The sequence below is a fragment of the Atractosteus spatula genome, chromosome 16 (genome assembly GCF_055471065.1).
Source record: "Atractosteus spatula isolate fAtrSpa1 chromosome 16, fAtrSpa1.hap1, whole genome shotgun sequence".
NCBI lineage: Eukaryota > Metazoa > Chordata > Actinopteri > Semionotiformes > Lepisosteidae > Atractosteus > Atractosteus spatula.
The window spans coordinates 4707396-4725151 of NC_142721.1; the positions used below are offsets into that span (position 1 = coordinate 4707396).

Below are 17756 nucleotides of genomic sequence, written 5' to 3' on the forward strand. Positions count from 1 at the left end.
GTTAAATTCATTCCAACTTAGACCACAGTAAGAGACCATGACTGAAACTGCAACAAAAGCAGTTACATATCGCCAGTCTATGGCTGTACATAAAACAAAAGAAGGCTTGTACACAGATCAATATCTAACTTTAGTGTATTCTATGAACATGGGGGATGACTGAAAGGTCATTTTGAAAAGGTAAGACCACAAAGTCACAGGAAGGGTATTTTTTTCAAGTTTACTGAATTATGTAAAAAACTACCACTTTCAAAAATAAAAAAATACTTGGGACAGTAGAGATTAACTCCCCTTTTCCATAAAAACAAGAAAGAGCCAGTTAACGTTCTAAAGAATGAGAAGAACACAATTAATTGTTCAATACTGTACAGCTTTGTATGAAAAATGATGAGAGCAATAATAAAATAGAAAACTCCGTATAAATAAGCACGTGTTTACTCAGATGGAAGCTACTGATTTGGCAGGTTTCACTTTAATATGTTTGTTATATGACTTATAGACCAGGATGCACTGTGAAAAGTGCTACTTCTACAGAGGACAGGGACAATATGCTGTCCTTTTGTTTGTTGAGAAGCTCAATTCATGCAAAACAAACCAAAAAGAAGATCCAGAGGCCAAGGTGAAAAGCAAGAAGCCAACAAAGAAAAATGTTGCCATCTAGTGGCAAGCACGTCCGGAACTGAATCGGCACAGTTGCACTCCCCTGAGTGAGGTTACCAAAGTGTTAATTTGCCTAAGGGCACATGGGATAAAGGGAAAGGAAGCAATTAAAGAAAAATAACATTAATTCCAACTAATGATATTTTATTGATCCTTGTTTCCTTCTAATTGAGCACTGTAACACATTCAACTTCAGGCATAACACCTTGCCCTAACCTCAGAAGAGACTTAAATAGGCCTAGTTAGGGAGAACCACATGAGGACACCTATAAGACAACTGACTTCAGAAAGTTAGCAACGACAGTTAACAGAAACCTCTTACAGAATGGTTACACGTCTGCCAAGTCTTAAACACTTGTTTTCCTGGACCTGTTAAGGCACTGTGTTGTGGTCTCGAGCTAAACTAAATGATAAGAAGGCCTCGTTCACTGTTCTACACCACTCTTTAGGAAATGGAGATCTGGCGCAGCGGACACATGACAACCTTTTCATGGCCACAACTCTTCGGAAGCAGCTGAATAATTGGTCTCAGATGATGACGAGACCTCTAGTACCCCCTGCAGAAAAGCCTATCCTGTCCAACGACCAACTGGAAGTGCGGCACTGACTTCAGTTTTCCCACAGATTACGGGGAGAGAGGCAGTAAAATCACTGTGGGTCTCACAGGCCTGTAACACTGTAATCAATGCACACTCAAGTGCTTGTGCGATTTGGCCAGATGCTGAAAGCAGGGGAAATCATTTGCTTTCCTATCACTTAACTTCATCATACACTCTGGCTACCTCTTTGTTGTCAGACTAGATGTCATGATGTTGATATTGTTTTAAACCTTATATCTTCACATCTGAAAGCATTCATCTTGTGTCTGGCATTTTTTTAAATTAAGTAGAGAAACAATTTTCTTTTTCCAATTTACTCAGAAATCCAAATCCATTCTAAAATGAAAATGTTTAGACTTCCGTTTGCCTTTGCAGTCAGTCCTTCCACCAGCTTTATTTGGTGCCTGCTGTGAAACAAATATAAAACAAAATCCAAACTTTCTAAAAGTGTGGAAGATCATTTTTGCAGTTAAAAGTTTATTATATGACATCTTTCATAAACTGAAATATCATTCGGTAGGTACTCAGAGAAAAGAAACTAAAGATATGGACTCCTCTATGAAATATAAACTTTTATTATGGAAACAAAGGGCACCATTCTTCATTTTCTCTCATTTCTCTTCTGCTTCTAGATCCAGCAGAATTATGCAAATAGTGAGGCAGGGACATCCACTCTCTATTGCATTACTGAAATATCTCTATCAGTAAATAACACCAGTTACACCCTACATAATGCATATGGTCAAAAACATAACATAAAAAGACAAAAACATAACTACCTTCTCCAGTTTTTGTCTTTTTCCTCCATATTTGTTTATCTTATCATTCTCCTTTTCAGCATCCATTCTAAATGTGATGTGCATGCATTCAAGTGAGCAAAAGTAAATTAGTAAAAAAAAACACACCAATGAAAACACTGCCCTTTGATAAATAAAACTGGAAGTAGATCTCAGAGATTAGACTGATTATCATTTTTGAGAAAAAAAAAATCAGAGAGAGAATCCAGGTCTCTAAAAGAAAGGTTGGAAATTACAGAAGCACTGAAGAATCACTTCAAAACAAAAAACAGAGGCGGCTGTGGTGGCAAGAAACCTCATCAGTCGGATTAGAGGGGAGGAGGTGGGGGGGCACCTTGAGGGGAACGGTGTTCTCTGCTCCGAGACCGAACCCGAGCAGCAAGCCCCCCACCCATAGCAGCTGAGGACATCCCCAGCAACCTCTCTGTTCAAACATGCTAACCACGGGCACCGCCCCCCCGCCTCACGGCATGCTTCCACACGCTGCATCACATGTGTGGAGCGCTGTCCTTGACGAGCGCGAGTACGTGCAGCCTGCCCCACCGCACTCCTGTAATTTGTAAAAAGCTCTGTGGTGCCGCTGGAATATTAGTTGACAGAGGTACAGAGGGCAGCTGCCATCGCCATCAAACCACAGAACACTCTGCTGCATGTGGTCTCAATTAGGAACAATCTTGTTTTCCCTGCCGTACGAAAGAGAAAAAGAATAAGGAAGGTTTTCAAGAGCTGCGGAGCCCGGAAATTCAATTTTACATCAAGTTTATTGAACCAGGGTTCCAACCAAACCACTTCTCCTGCTGCTCTCTCACACTTAAGTAAGCGTGACATCAAAAGGAAAGACAAGGGGGTTTAAATAAGGAATGCAGATGTTTAGGGCTGATAATTCCTTTATTTGAATGCAGGATTGGTTGGCTCCAAAAGAAATATCTCACTGTGAAGAGCAGAACTATTAAGAGGATAATGATGTTTTAAAGCAGGTATTGAAAGGTATTTAAATCTCTTTAGTTAAAAATGAATATATTTCTGATAGGGAACATATTTTGTCTCATAAGGAAAGACTCACCCTCCAGTTTTGATTTGTGAACGTCTATGAGGTATTTCTCCAAATATCAAGTCAGAAACGGTAGATGGATTTTGTATTCATAACTACATGTAACTGATCAGTTATTTGCTTGCGTTTTTGAAAACCTCAAAAGTATTTATATAAATAAAGAATACCTGAACAAATCTAATAAGATCAAAGGATTTCATTACATTCTCATAAAAAAGGAAAACCTTTCACAGAGACAGCTTCTATTATCAGGGGAAAAGTCTTTACATAGAACCAAGTTGACAACAGGCTGGCAAAAAAACACATTGATCACTAATGTTTTGGTATCCTACAATGTGGAAATTTTTACAGCTGCCCCTGAACACAGCCATACATCTTCAAACAGCACACAATATTTCCTGTAATAAGTCTGGTATGTAATTAGATCTGACCTATTGCCCTTGGTCTCCACTGAAAACCAGACTTCAGTCTCAGTAGGGTAGCAAGAGTGTGTGGGAGAGACAGAAGATAAACAAACACCACGGCGGCATGGGGAATAAATGACAATAAGGTGGGGCCTTACATCAACCATACCTGCCCCTCTGGGGAACAGCTTGACAGTCTTCTGAAAACCAAAAGGAAAGTTCCTCTGCTCAATTGATGATACACTCGTTTTGTTTCATGACCACAGTTCATACAATCCCATTGTGTGGTGTGGAAAATAAGCCATGAGTAGAGGCTATTTAGGCAGTACACTTCTCCCACCTTGCATTGTTTGAGCTTTGTCACTGTGAGAAGTAACTGGGGACTAATTCATATCTCTGAATGCAAAAATGCCTTGTAACCTTCAGAGGTTGAAGGCTAACATGACATGGGACTTGTTCTATTCAACACTTACCAGCTGGACATAGGCCACTTTGTAATCAGGACGTTTCACCCTCTGGTTTAAGTGATTTCTCTTCTTATTCGTACCTGTGAAAGAATTCAAATTCACCGGTCAATATTTATGCCAAAAAAATGTAAGCTAATGTCTGTGCAAATGATAGGAGTTTGACAATCTCTTTTAAAGTCCTTTACAAGAAATATAAACCATTTTCCATCTGGGTGCCAACAACAGTTGAAACCGAACCCTTAGGAAGCTGCGAGCTTCCTGCAATAAAAAACCCATCTGCACCCCCAGTAAGCAACATCAAGCATTGTGTCAGGGATGTGAAGGAATGTTTTTACAACACAAAGAATTCGATTGTGCTGGCAGGTCAGAGTGTTATTAATACAATCTTTATCCTTGCTGGTGTATACGGTTCTGCTGGATATCCTTTCACCCATTCTTGTTTTACCTGCATTTTGTTTCAGTGCTCAGCATGGCATCAAAGAGTAACTTCACAAATGCCTGATCATCAGCTCCTTTTCACTCTTCAGAAAAGGACCTGCATTTGGAACGCTGCTGTGTTCCGCAATCAAAAAAACAAAAGTGTTTTGCCTGAGCAGACCTTTTCAACTGATATCCACCCTGAGGGCTCTCATCCAGAGAATAAATAAAGCAAATTTTCCCCCCGAAACACCTGTGGAGACGTTTGGCCAACTGTGTCACTGGGGTGAGAGAAAACAAGAGCAGCAGAACTGGCACCAAAGAATGACAAACCAAATTGGACACTTCTGTTGTCGGGCAGCCTCTCCCTTCTCTCCACTAAGAAGTAAAAAGGGCCCAACTGGTAAATCTTGTGTGTGTTTGTGAGGGTTAAACAAAAAGTTTTCCGGCCAGCCTGGCATAATTATAGTGTGATGTCTTTTTCATGGTTTGCCTTTGGAAAACAAAACACATTGACAGGTTGACAGAGGATGCAGTCCACAGAATGCAAAGGTAAAAGTGATCATTTTCGCAGCCATGAAGATTATCATTTCACAGAGGACTGCTGGGCAACACAGCCAGGATCTGAAATGTTTTACAACCCATGGAAAAGGAAGTGGGGTCTGCAAGAAATGACCACCAGCCCTTTATGATCTGATGATTCACCTATTTAACAAATTAGACTTACATTTTATTACCTTTTAATATGGGCAAATGTTGAAAAAAAGACTTCAGCTGCCTTTTCAAAGAGCAAGCTTCAGTTGACATATGCAACAATGTACACGATGCATGCAGAAAGAACGTTTAATAATTAAAAGCATTTCACAAGTGCTCACTTATTTTATTTTAGATTTTTGGTTTGCACAAGAGCTTTGTCAATTGTGAACATCTGTACAACTTAGATTTTGAAAGTGTACAAGCTGTAAACTGTAAACATAAAATATAGCTTATATGTTAAGAAACGGCTAGGAAATTATTTAACCGATCAGAAGTTAAAAAAATACAAAGGTAAACTAAAAGTGTCCTATGGGATATTGCAAGCAGCTTTCTCAGCAAAAAAAAGACAGGCAAGCAGGTCAAATACTGGAAAACCATAAGACTGCACAGATGTCCACACAGGGCATATCTTGTTTTTGAAAGCAAGGGTTTGTGTTTTTGTTAAGAAGTTCTACTAACTCTGTTCCTTCAGAACAGTCACTGTTGGGTAACACATTGCAGACCACATGGAAACTTGCTCCAAAAATACAGACATTTGTGAATAATAGGGCTCCTCTGTGCCGGGATGCTGTTTCCACACAGGCGTGCTTCACCCTCACTCCTTTCTTTATACTTTCAATCGAGTGGAACGCGTGACGTAACGGGTACCAACCCAACACACCGATGAATCAGTCCATCCACAGTTTATAACTTGACTTGTAAGCTCTCTGCTCATGCCAATGAGTTTCTTTTAGTATTACTGAAGGCGTGAATCAGACAGCGCAGATACCATTTAACAGCTACCAAAGTGGGCTTCCAGTGGCTCCAACCCAGCTAAACACAGTCATTATGTCTGAGTAAGAACCTCTCTATCCCTTTTCTCCAGAAAGCAACTACCTCCTGTGCAGGAAAAACTGGGAGTTCACCGGTTCCCCTCGTGAAAACAAAAAAAAAAGGTTTTGATGATCATAAACGAAACGATGATAATGTTCTTTCAATGACATGGTGAGTCACCTGAGTCACTGGCTTTCAAACATTGTGGTTCGTGTGGGTGAAACCTGGAAGTGCTGCGAAAACAACAAAAAAAGGGGGCAGAACCTCAAAGGGAATGCACTGGCAGAAGGAAAATATATCCCTATCAGTTCAGCAGTCAAAATAAAGGAGTATTATGTGCAGTACACAATGAAGCTACTGCCTGCTGGGGAACCTTCAGCCATTTTGAATTTGTTCTCATTATGCCAGCAGGAGAGATGCTAGAGGAAAAAAAAACATCTTCTTACAACGTGGGTGGGGGTTGGGGGGTGGGGGGTGGGGTCTTTACTTTGACTAAACATACTTGGACCTCAAATCCTACGCCCAACCCCCTCCTTTTCTGACTTTGATTAATTGATTCAGCAAAGCACAACAGAACCACCACAGAGAGGGCTCACGGTCGGGCCTACATACCCTTCTGAAGGAAAGGGTGGACAAACAAGGAGGAAAAGGTGAACAAGTCAAGTAGCACATCTGTTTACGGCCTGCAGGGAAAGAGAATGATGAAGCTGTACTCACAGTACTGGATCCTCGTTCTCACAGCTCCTACAGGTACACTGTAGATTTTTTCGAGGTAGTTCTTCACATCACACTTGGTCATTCTGGGTAACAAAGAGGGGAAAAAATGAATGAGCCAGTCCAATACAGAATAGACCCTTTGTTTGCTATTAATTAAAATGCAAATTTATCTTAAATTTAGATTTGAAACACAGAAATTTGAAAACTGAAAACAAAATATTGTCCTATACAAAATACCTATACATATTATTCTTGTTCATACATGTTAAGTATTACTTTTACTCAATGAAAACTATGTGCCTCTAATAAATATGCTTTACTTGAAATCTTACTTTAATATCTCTGCGAAAACAAACAGATAGCCTTGAATTTTGAATATTGTCAGCCTGGAAGAATTAAATAGTATACCAAGCACTGTAAAATGGCCACCAAGTGCACTCCTCCTCACCCTGTGTTTATGCCAACTTGAATTGTGCATAGCTCTCTTCCCACAATGAACTAATTTTCATCTATTTTTTTATTTGAACAAAAAGGGACAAAACTGAGCACAGCGCGGCTGTTCAGCTGAGCAACCTTTTCCGATTCTAATCCATAATTACTTGAAGGCCGAAGCTTCCTAATCAAGTAACGGAAACTTCTGAGGAAAAAAGAAAAACCTTCTGGAAGCAAGCGGGAGGAAAAAATCATGGAATCACTTAATCCAGTAAACAGAATCCATCAAAATGTTCTGTGCGCATAAGCTTCTAAAGCACAGTCTCCTTAGAGATGGACAAACAAAACGCAACGCCAAGCTTCCTTCGTCAGAACCCGGAGCGTTTGTGGTGGGCCGAGATCGTGATGGAGCTCGGCAGCAAGCACGCCATTAGATGTCTGTGTTTTTGTTTAGACAGCGAGTCCTAGAAAGCAGAAATTTAGTCTGGCAGTGGGGAGGATGGGTTACACAATGGAATGCTTTCCAAGTCATTAGAAAGGAAGGCCTGAAGGTGATTAAAGACTAGAGCACTTTTTCAGGAGGCCTGCTCACGTTGGCTGTTTGGATTCCTCTCCGTAACCAGTTTGTAAGGGACTGACGCATTTCTGAGGTTTATTTCTGTAACACCTGGCATTATGCAAAGGAAACTGGAGGTGGAAAATGATACAGTATATAGCCAAAAAAAAAAACTCATGCAGGGAACTTAAAAAATGAATGCATATGTATATTTATGTATAATTCACAAACACACAGTACTGTACACACATACACACTTAAATTTCATATAGATTTGTATACCCTATGTGTACACAAACTTGTAGACTGAGAGGCATTAAAAACACCGCAACTGTGACCAGTCCCAATTTGTTTCGTTTCAATGCCTTTTTTGTCTTGTGACACATGGTTTGTAAACCATGAAAAAAAATCTAAAAAACTTCGTTTTTACAATCTTTTATTTTGCTGCAGGAAACCTTGAGACTTTCCCTCAAACCCTATACATATGCACATGGGTTTTCCGTACTCCATTCCTTATGATGCAGTTCCCAAAGCCAGCGTGTTTTATAGATCAGCCTAAATAGTTTCTAAAGATGGGAATATGTGCAAGTTATTGATCAAACAGGCAAGTTGTGGGCACAATCTACTTGGTCTATATTAGCTGACAGTTTCTGTTCCAAATGATTTCTGATAACTTTAACAGATCTACAATTACCTTTAAAGTCTTCAGACACAAGTGATTTAATGGTTACCTATAACTCCTGCAGGAGTAAGGCAGGAAAAGCCCGTGTTACTCCATAATCAAATAATGGTATTTATTTTTAAAAAATGTATGTAAAAACGAGAATGAAAAATAAGATGAAAACAGACAGCCTAATAATATGGCAATGTATTAATTTTCAGGTCATGTTAAGCCATATACTGGTTGACAGGTTTGGGGTCTGTTGGAAAAGCACTTATAAGCTTATACACAAATAATTTAATTGTTTCTGGCACAAAAACCTGTGCAACCTGTGTTTGTAATGGGTGTTTTTTTTATTTCAAAGCTTCATTTTATAGTTTCTGAATGAAAATCTAAATAAAGAGACTTGTTATACACAAAAAGAACAGCAACTGTATTCTGGGGTTAATATTCTGCAGTGTCTTAAGAAATTTTACAGATGCTCTGTGTCTTATGCAGGATAGCAATAAGCTTACAGTACATTTTGGGGACCAGTGCATTGTGTTACACAGGCAGATTGTGTTAGCCTACCATCCTCCATAAAAATACTACCTTCTTTGGTAGTACTACAATAGACAGCTGGGATAAACAGGCAGGTGAAGAATATTTGTATTTAGCAGACAGACATTACACTTAATTTCACAAAACACCAGCTGTGGCTCTAAAGCAGCCCAAATAGCACCGCGCACCAGAGGGACTGATCAACAGGGCTCAGCCATGGCCTGACTGTGCACGACCTCTGATGTGCACATGTAGGCTGTGCTTGACTGTGCCTTGTACAGGTGTCCTAGTAGACTGTTTCCATACACATTACATGTCAAGAAGGAACTAGAAATACAGATCTTCCCCACATAATGTAGAATCAGTACCCATGAAACAAACAACGCAAGCTTCTAATATCTGTCAGAATGTCAGTGTCAATTTCAGGCTTGTCAAGTTTCATTGCATGTTCCAGGATTGTTACCACAGGACATGCAGTGTTTGCAATAAGCTGATTAAAACTCACAGAGAATGGGCAGTCACTTAAAACTTTTATTTTTTAATGGTAATTCCGTAAACCCATTTACTACATGCACAAAAATAACACTTTTATGCAATATAAACTCTGCAGTGACTAATTCTTTTTCCTTTCCCAGTGACAGGATAAATAAGAAATAAATGGCACTTTTCCAGTTTCCATGTATCAGTCTCAGCAATCAAAAATCTGATTTCTAAAACAAAAATGTCAGGCTTTCAAGTCCCCTGTTTAATGCCATATACAGTGAACCCCTGGCCTTTGGCCCAGGCTTTGAATTATCACTGCGATTCATCAACAACTCCTAAGATGGGCAGGGCCTGGTCACGATGGGAGATGGTTTGTTGCTGAAAGTGGTGCTGGTGGACTAGTAGGAGGCACTCTCTCATCTTGAGCAGAATTTCCAAACCAGCACCTTCGTGTGATGATCATGGACACTGTGCAGTAGGATTAGCCATTCTTTGGATGACATTTTAACAGAGGTCCCACCCAAACTTACTTTTGCTAAAAGCAGGGTTGTTAACCCTAATGTCCAGGCTAAAGTCTATTCTGGGCTTGCACAATATGACCTACCTAATTTTCCTCTTTAATTTAACTGATAAAGCAATTCTTCACCACTATACACGATCTTTCGTCTAGTGGGGCTCCTGGTGTGTAACGCCTATGGCACATCACCAAGGTGTGCACATCCAGCATGGTAGATGAAGTTCACACTCTGCCATATGTAAAGCTGGGTTCCTTTGGGATACAAATGTGATATAAAATGCCATTAGTTATTACATACAGTTTATACTCCTGTTGCCTTGGAGGAAATGTTAAATTACTGAAACAAACTCCTCAGGCACACGGTTTCCAGGCAATGGCAAGGGCAGAGTAAGCAGATATACTTAATACGGTTCTAAGGGCTCCAAAAGCCCTGGCAAATTCTTGTACAATTTGGCAAAGAACTTGCCATTATATCACCCCTAAGCAGCAGTGAGCGCACACACACACACAAAACAAAACATTGTGCAACTTAATCGCACCTGTGTTGGCAACGGCTCTCCTGCACAGGATACAGCTCCACAAGAGGCCTGGAACAGCGCATACTTACGGCTTCAGGGAACACGAACAAAAGCCTGAGTGAATGGACAAAGACTCCCAAGCTGAAAATCAACTTTATATTGCAGTCATGTACTATAGGAGGTAACAAGCTCTTCTAGCACAACCCATACACAAGTGGGCTACATCTGCGTTTCCGTTTCTCCGCGGTCGATCCCCTCTCTTAATTCCTCTTCATTTCAAGCTCTACTCCCGCATCACAGCTCTTACTAACGAATCCAAGTACTACACAACTGCAAGTGATTTTAAGAAAGCTGTCGTTATGGAAATTGCCAATTAGGAAAAGAGACCCGTCACCAACCCTATCACCTCCACTGGCAGTAAAACCAATAATAGTGTTCATATACGAACAACAACAACCACGAAATGATAAAAAACTTGTTTTGGGAATGCTTCCATTGAATTTGGCTTTACATAACCTGAGTAATACTGATGTTCTTAAGGGGGCTACATAACACTGTATCACACTGTATAATTCCTGACCATTCTTCTAGAAGACAGACATTCAAGTTTTCATAATAACACAAATTCTAATGCTAACACTAACCATATTATAAGATGCACTTTGACCAATGCTGTGCTCACTCGTGCATCTGTTAATGTCTGTTAGGCCTTTGGAACAATAGTTGGAGGGTTATGAATGTTAGAAAATATTATGAACACCTAAAACCGGATTATGCTGGCCATGTGAATCTCAATTCAAAGAAAGAGAGCAGTGCCTCTGGCCAGCTTTAAAACTAGACATAATACATATCTCTGCACTCTACTTCACTGCATCTTGAAAACTGCCTTCTTAATCAAAGACATCCAATTCCTGCACCGGAGTGATATATCATATAACATTTAGGATATATCCTACAACATGTAGGATTTGTTTGTTGTATCTGATAGAGCACATACATTTTGTTTTCAAAGCTAACTGATGTGTTTGTCGGGAAAACACCTGAAGACTTGAATTTGGAAAGTAACTGTGCAACCAAATGTCTCTTCAAGAACTAAAACATTGGATTGGACTCCACACTGCTCCTCCGAATCAGTGTGCAACAGGAGTCGTGGTAGCCAGAGCCTGACTGCACTGCGGATCACAGTCAGTAACAGGAGAACACACTCTTTTTAAGGTCACTTATATACCGAGTCACAAACTATTTGTTAGCCTGGTATAAGCATCACAACATGTGCTTTATTACATATTCAAAACACCTGACTAATTAAAGAGGCTATGAAGAAAAAAGGAAAGACATACACAATCTGTTTTGAGACACCTCCCACTTGGTCTTAACCAGAAAATGCCACTGAAATTCCATACAGTTAGCAGGAACTGAGGACAGGCTGCAGCTGTCATTAGATGTCTGTGTTTTCGTTTAAGGAAATCCTCCTAGAAAGCACAAATTTAGTCCAGTGATGGCAGGGTTTGGATTCTTGGAAGATAAAAAAGTCATTTTCAAAAACCATTACTTTGGAGAATACCCACACCATGTCTAGCATGATTACAGTGCCTGCAGGAGATCCATCCAGTCAGGAGGTTTGGAAACAAACTCAAAGGGCATGCCGTTTATAAACAGCAGTTCAGTTCTAGGAATTCTGCAGCGGACGGCTTTCGCATTTGCTGTTTCTGGGTTTAACAGAAACGTAAGCCTTGAAAATGTGAGAACACACTCGTTAATAAATACAAGTGTCGTGTCAGTATAAAACAATAAGTTAGCACTACACACGTCATACACAGGGGGATACCAGACTAATGCCTAGCTTAAATCTAAACTTCATCCTACTTGCCACTCATAAATTCTCAGTGCAGACCTTGATTCTACTGGGAAGGTGAATGAAGAGTCTGGTAAACAGAATTAAAACATGAACTGATATTTGGAGCTTGTGAAAAGTTGGTTTTGATTCTATCTGGTCCTAAGATGTGGCACAGTGGTTAGTAGTGCTGCCTCACAGTGCTGGGGTCCTGGGTTCCATTCCTGAGCGCTATCTGGGTGGAGTTTGTATGTTCTACCCACGTTTGCATGAGTTTTCTGCAGGTGCTCTGGTTTCCTCTCAGAGTCGAAGGACATCCTGGTAGGTTATTTGGCTTCAGGGGAAACTGGCCATAGGTGTGAGTGTGTGTAAGTATGTGCGTGTCTGTGCTTGTGCCTGTCGGCCCTCTGATGGACTGGCATCCTGTCCAGGGTATACCACGTTGTTTGCCAGGATAAGTTCCAGCTCCCCGTGAACTGGAAGAACAAGACCGTGAACTGGAAGAAGTTAGAAAATGGATAAATAGATAGCCGTAAGATTCCTATTTTTAACCAAGTTGCAATGGGAGTGCACACAAAAAATTAAAGTAGAGGCCCCATGTTTTAAAACATGTCTCAATGTTGTCCTAAATCAAACGTAATTAATAACTACTGCAATATCCGTGTCTGTGCACACCTTTCTACACAATACAAGACCCTTCAAGATTAAAAGAAATAACAGATACAAAAGATCTAATTAACTTTAACATATTAAAGGACACAGCAAATTATAATGTGGCACTTCACTTAATCTAAACCTGCTCAACAATATCTGTCAATCAGGGTCTGTTTAGGCTAAATGTGAACAAAACAAGGAGGGAGGCTGTTCTACAGGGTAATCCCATCAGTGAGAGGCTTGTCAAGAGGCTGCTATACACATTCTGCACTGTTAAACTTTGGTTTACAAGTGAGGTGCCAACTGAAGATGTTGAACATCCTTGAGAAAAGACAGAAGAGCAATTATTATGGATTGAATGAGGTGCTTCCCTGTATTGGCCTCACATACAGAACTAAAGTCTAAGTCAATCTAAATCAATAGAGTTTACAGGTGTGGCCAATCTTTAGAAACAGGTGACTTATAATTAATTGGATTGGGTCTCTCCCATGCCAAGGCTGGTGAACCCTGCTTTACTAACAAAACTGTCAGACATGAAATATTAACATTATAAAGCAACTTTTGAGTCAGAAGAACAAACAACCGATATGGGAGACCAAACATTAAGAAAGTAAGTTAAAGTACTGATTTAAAAACTGTCTGTTTTTTTTAGCAAAATGATGATGAACAGTATGGAGTGGTGTAAGAATTACAGCTCAAGTGCTGCTTACTTTTCACAACTTATAACAAATATGATACTGAGTTCAACTGTCTATGGTTCTGTTTTATGCCCTGAGGAGTGATTGTAAACAAAGCAAACCTTGTATTCTTCCCATGTGAAAACTTCTATTAAAACGCTCATTAACAGCTGAACTGCCTGTTTCGCATTAAATCGTCACATTACATTACTTTACAATCAAGGCTTTCTTTTTGTGTCGAGTGAAAAGTCATCAATTATGAAAAACAACACAGGGAGGGGAAAATAAAGAGGTGTAAACATTTTTTTTATCAATCACGCCTGCCATACTAGTGCTGTCTGGCCCTGTTTGGCCCTGTCTCTCTCACACCTGAAGAAGGCTCCACGGCCAAAACGTTGTGTTCTCTTTCTTCTTTTTTTCAGCATGGAATAAACCTGTTACTTGTTCCTTTGCATACTAGTGCTATTGTCTCCCAGTGCGCCACAGCCGGTAGGACAGGCACACGCTGCACAATCAGAAAAGACACTTGCCGAGTAAACAAAACACAATGAAGAAACGCAGGCAATCAAACTTACTAAGAACAGCAAAACATGAACATGGATCTGACTTACATTTGTTTTAGGTACTAATGAATGAAAAACAGGGCCATGTGTATGACCGTTACAGCTTCTGAGGCTTAAGAAAAAGTTTAGGTTGCAGGACCCAACATTATTCATTGTCCTTATCTCCGCATGCAATGTACACAGGCACATTCCTGCAAATAGATGTGAAAAGCAAAAGCACAGGAGGAGGGCAGATTCCTGAGCTGCTCAACAAGCAGAGGCATTTGTTCAGAACATCAGCTGAGACCTATATTCTAGACCTACAATATTCACTCCTTGGACTGGAGGTCAGCAATTCTCTAGGTTTTATATGCAATTTAAAATCCCCAATGAATAACAACTTCACAAAAATGGTAACATACACCCCTACATACTGTACATGAGCAAATATTATGTGCCCCTATTTTGGGCTGAAACAAAGGCAGAACAAATAAAAATCATAAAAATGTAGAATTAATCACTCAAATCATCTGGTCTCAGCCATTAGATGGTGTTTGTATTCCGCCTAGTGGTTATGAGATGTAATTACATCTTTAAGCAGTCAAAAAGGGCATCTAATAAACGCCCTCTTCAAATGTTAGAATAAATTTCTAACAAATTAGAAAATTGTAATATCTAAATATATTCTGATATCTTATTTAGTACTGATAAAGTTTTGACATTTAATGTGTTGCTTATACATTCTCAACCTTATTAGCCTTGAACAGAGAAGATTACAAGGGGACCTGATTTAAGTATTTTGGAGAAATACTTCCTCCGAATCAGCAATGAGACATGAACCAAGGGACAGGGAGAAACTGTGTGGAAGTGAAGTTAAAACTGAGAACAGGAGGCACATTGTTTTACGTAAAGTGTTCTGGGAGTTTGGAGCAAGCTACCCAGACATGTTGCTGAAGCAGACTGATCCTTGGATCAGTTAGCTACTAACTCACAAACAGGTTAGATGGCTAAAACAGCCCCCTTTCACTAGTAAGCCGTATGCTCTCGTCACAAAAACCAGTTACCACTATTAACTTCAACCTAAAGCAGGCACAGTGGTTAGCATTGCTGCCTTTCAGCGCTGAGACCCTAGGTTCAATTTGTGTGTTCTCCCCATGTTTGGATGGGTTTCCCTCCACAGTCCAGACATACTGGTAGGTTAGCTGGCTTTGGAGAAAGTTGGCCCTGGTGTGAGTGTGTGTTTCCCTCTTTGCCTGGGTGTGCCCTGCGATGGACTGGCGTCCCATCCGGGATGTACCCTTCCCTGCGCCCGCTGCTGGCCGGGCAAAGCTCCAGGTTCCCCACAACCCTGTACTGGATAAAGCGGACAGCAGATGGATGGATGGATGAAGAGAGCACTTACTCCATGGGGATTCTGAACTGCACGGTATCAGGCGGCTGTTCTTTGCCAGGCCTCACCAGGGTCATGAAGAAATTGGTTCGAAATATCCTCAGCTGAGGGTTCCCGATCTGGTAGAGGGGATAGCTGCAAATAAAGAAAACAACCTCCAGCTCACCCCACACTTAGGACACCACTGTGGGCACACTCCCTGCTCCAGGGCAAAGGAGTGCATGTGGCATGTGAACAGACACCTGGGACACCCTTAAACGCAAACACTGACGGGGAGTGTTTCGTTCATATTTAGCTCAATTTCAATACTGATCATGTCCAAAGTAATGTAACTAAGATGTTTCGGGCCAGGTGCGTCTGCTTGTTTTTGTACCACTTTAAATCTTAAACAACCCAACTCACTTTACAGGCTTAACTGTCAATTTCAACTGTCAGTTAGTCAGCTTTCCCAGCTCCTCAGGTGTCTAATATCAAAAGTTGGGATCCCCGTTCTTTATTTTACAAGCTCTCTATCCTTTGTATTTCAATTCTATCTTCCTAAAGACTAAACTCCACCAGAAAAGTCTTAAATGAGCGATTTTCCATGATAACCCGAAACATCACCCTGCATCTTTCGGCTCGAATCGGTTTCAAGTAAATCAGCTGCACCGTTTTTGAACGTTTAAGTAGCACCATCCCAAGCTGTGACCTTAATAGCCATGATTTAAGAATATCCATATAAAACCGTTTAAAATCTAACTCAATAGTAGCCATTATCTTCCAGTATATTACAGAACGTCTCTGCACTATACTATTATTCGGACGTTTATCATGCCGAAGATTGTGCACTATATATTTTCGCTAAACGCAATGATAAAGTGAAATATCTCAAGGAAGAACATTCAACGCATCACAACACGGAATCAGGGTAACGTCGTCGCCTATTTTTACAAATAGCTTCTACAAAAATTAAACAAAAACTTACATAACTCTCCTCGCCATGTTCAACTTATAAACACTCCAATTCAGAAAGTCCTGTTTATTTCTCCTTCTCACATGGGGGAATGTCACTATTTCCGGTTCCTCCACTTCGCTTGAAGGTCAAGAAGAAGCGAGAGAACAGAGGAAATCAGTGGCGCACAATATCGAAGAGACTATATTACAGCGCCCCCTGGTGCCTAGCAAACATTTAAAAACGAAATGTCGAAGCGAAGATAATGTGTTTAAGACATCGTATCTACAGTATATTTCAATTTTAGAATGTAATTAAGTGTTGTTAAAGAACAGTGCATACAGTCCTAATTAAAATATTCTTTAAGATCATAAAGTCTCTTGATCAAATACCTCACGCGGTTAGGTTTTTCAGTACGGTACAATTAATCAGAATTAAATCAGAAATTATTTGACAATAACAGTTAAGAACATTAGGGAGATTTATGAAAACTAACCAGATTTTACTGCAACAGGTTTAACTTTGAAAGATTCCACAGAGCCAAGCTTCACTTTGTGGCTTGGTTAGTTAATATTAATGATAATTTTCCATGTAATAATCATTTTCTCGGTCCAATGCAAAAGATTTTTGACAAGTTTTCAGGTCCATGCGTTCTGCCTACTTGAACGTAATGTGAAGTTATTATTGAATACCTTTAAATTTTTGAAAGTTTCCTCCGAGTATAGAAATAATAATTTTCTAAAATTTGTCCTAATAACTCATCTGTTTAAGCCCTGGAACAAGTCTTTTCATTTAGGTCAGGGGAGATAAACCCTCTAATCAAATTACTCTTACAATCCACCTTAAATCACCTGCTAGTTAAAGATTAGGAGCACTTGTTTAAGCAATTAAGCATTTAAAGATTTAATGAAGGAAACACTGGTCTTTGAGGGCAGACATACTGTATTTTGATTTATGTTCCAAATGAGTTAAGGTGTTCCAGAAATGATTGACTTCAAGGCTGCTTATAAAACCTTCTAGACTGGGACTCTCAAAGACCAGGATAGGACATCCTGGAAAGCCATTAATTCGCACATTATTACAATCGCACGTTATTAAATTGAGATTGCTGTGCATTGTATATTCTGTCAAAGACTTCCTTAAAACCCATCACAATACATATGGAAGATTAAAACATGACTCAGAAGCACCTGTATCACCCTCTTCTGTGGAAGAAGGCTTGTACTGTATGTCACTGTAACTCATTAGCTTTGAACTCTTGGAAGATGTTTTCAACCTGTCTACTATACTTCCCAGGATCAGAGAAAGAACTTGGTGTTGCTCCATATTTTGCCAAAATG

General features: G+C 40.0%; 1 protein-coding gene across 1 annotated transcript in view; it reads right to left on the minus strand.

Moving 5' to 3' along the window:
- Positions 1–16562, minus strand: part of mrpl23 (mitochondrial ribosomal protein L23) — a 28193-nt gene extending 11631 nt beyond the window's left edge. Inside the window, exons 1-4 of the mRNA XM_088934748.1 lie at positions 16450–16562; positions 15498–15620; positions 6682–6764; positions 3985–4058 (exon numbers count right to left, since the gene is read on the minus strand). Of these exons, the coding sequence (XP_088790874.1) occupies positions 3985–4058; positions 6682–6764; positions 15498–15620; positions 16450–16466 (297 nt within the window). The 5' untranslated portion in view covers positions 16467–16562. The remainder of the gene's footprint in view (positions 1–3984; positions 4059–6681; positions 6765–15497; positions 15621–16449) is intronic.
- Between the last annotated feature and the right edge of the window lie 1194 nt (positions 16563–17756).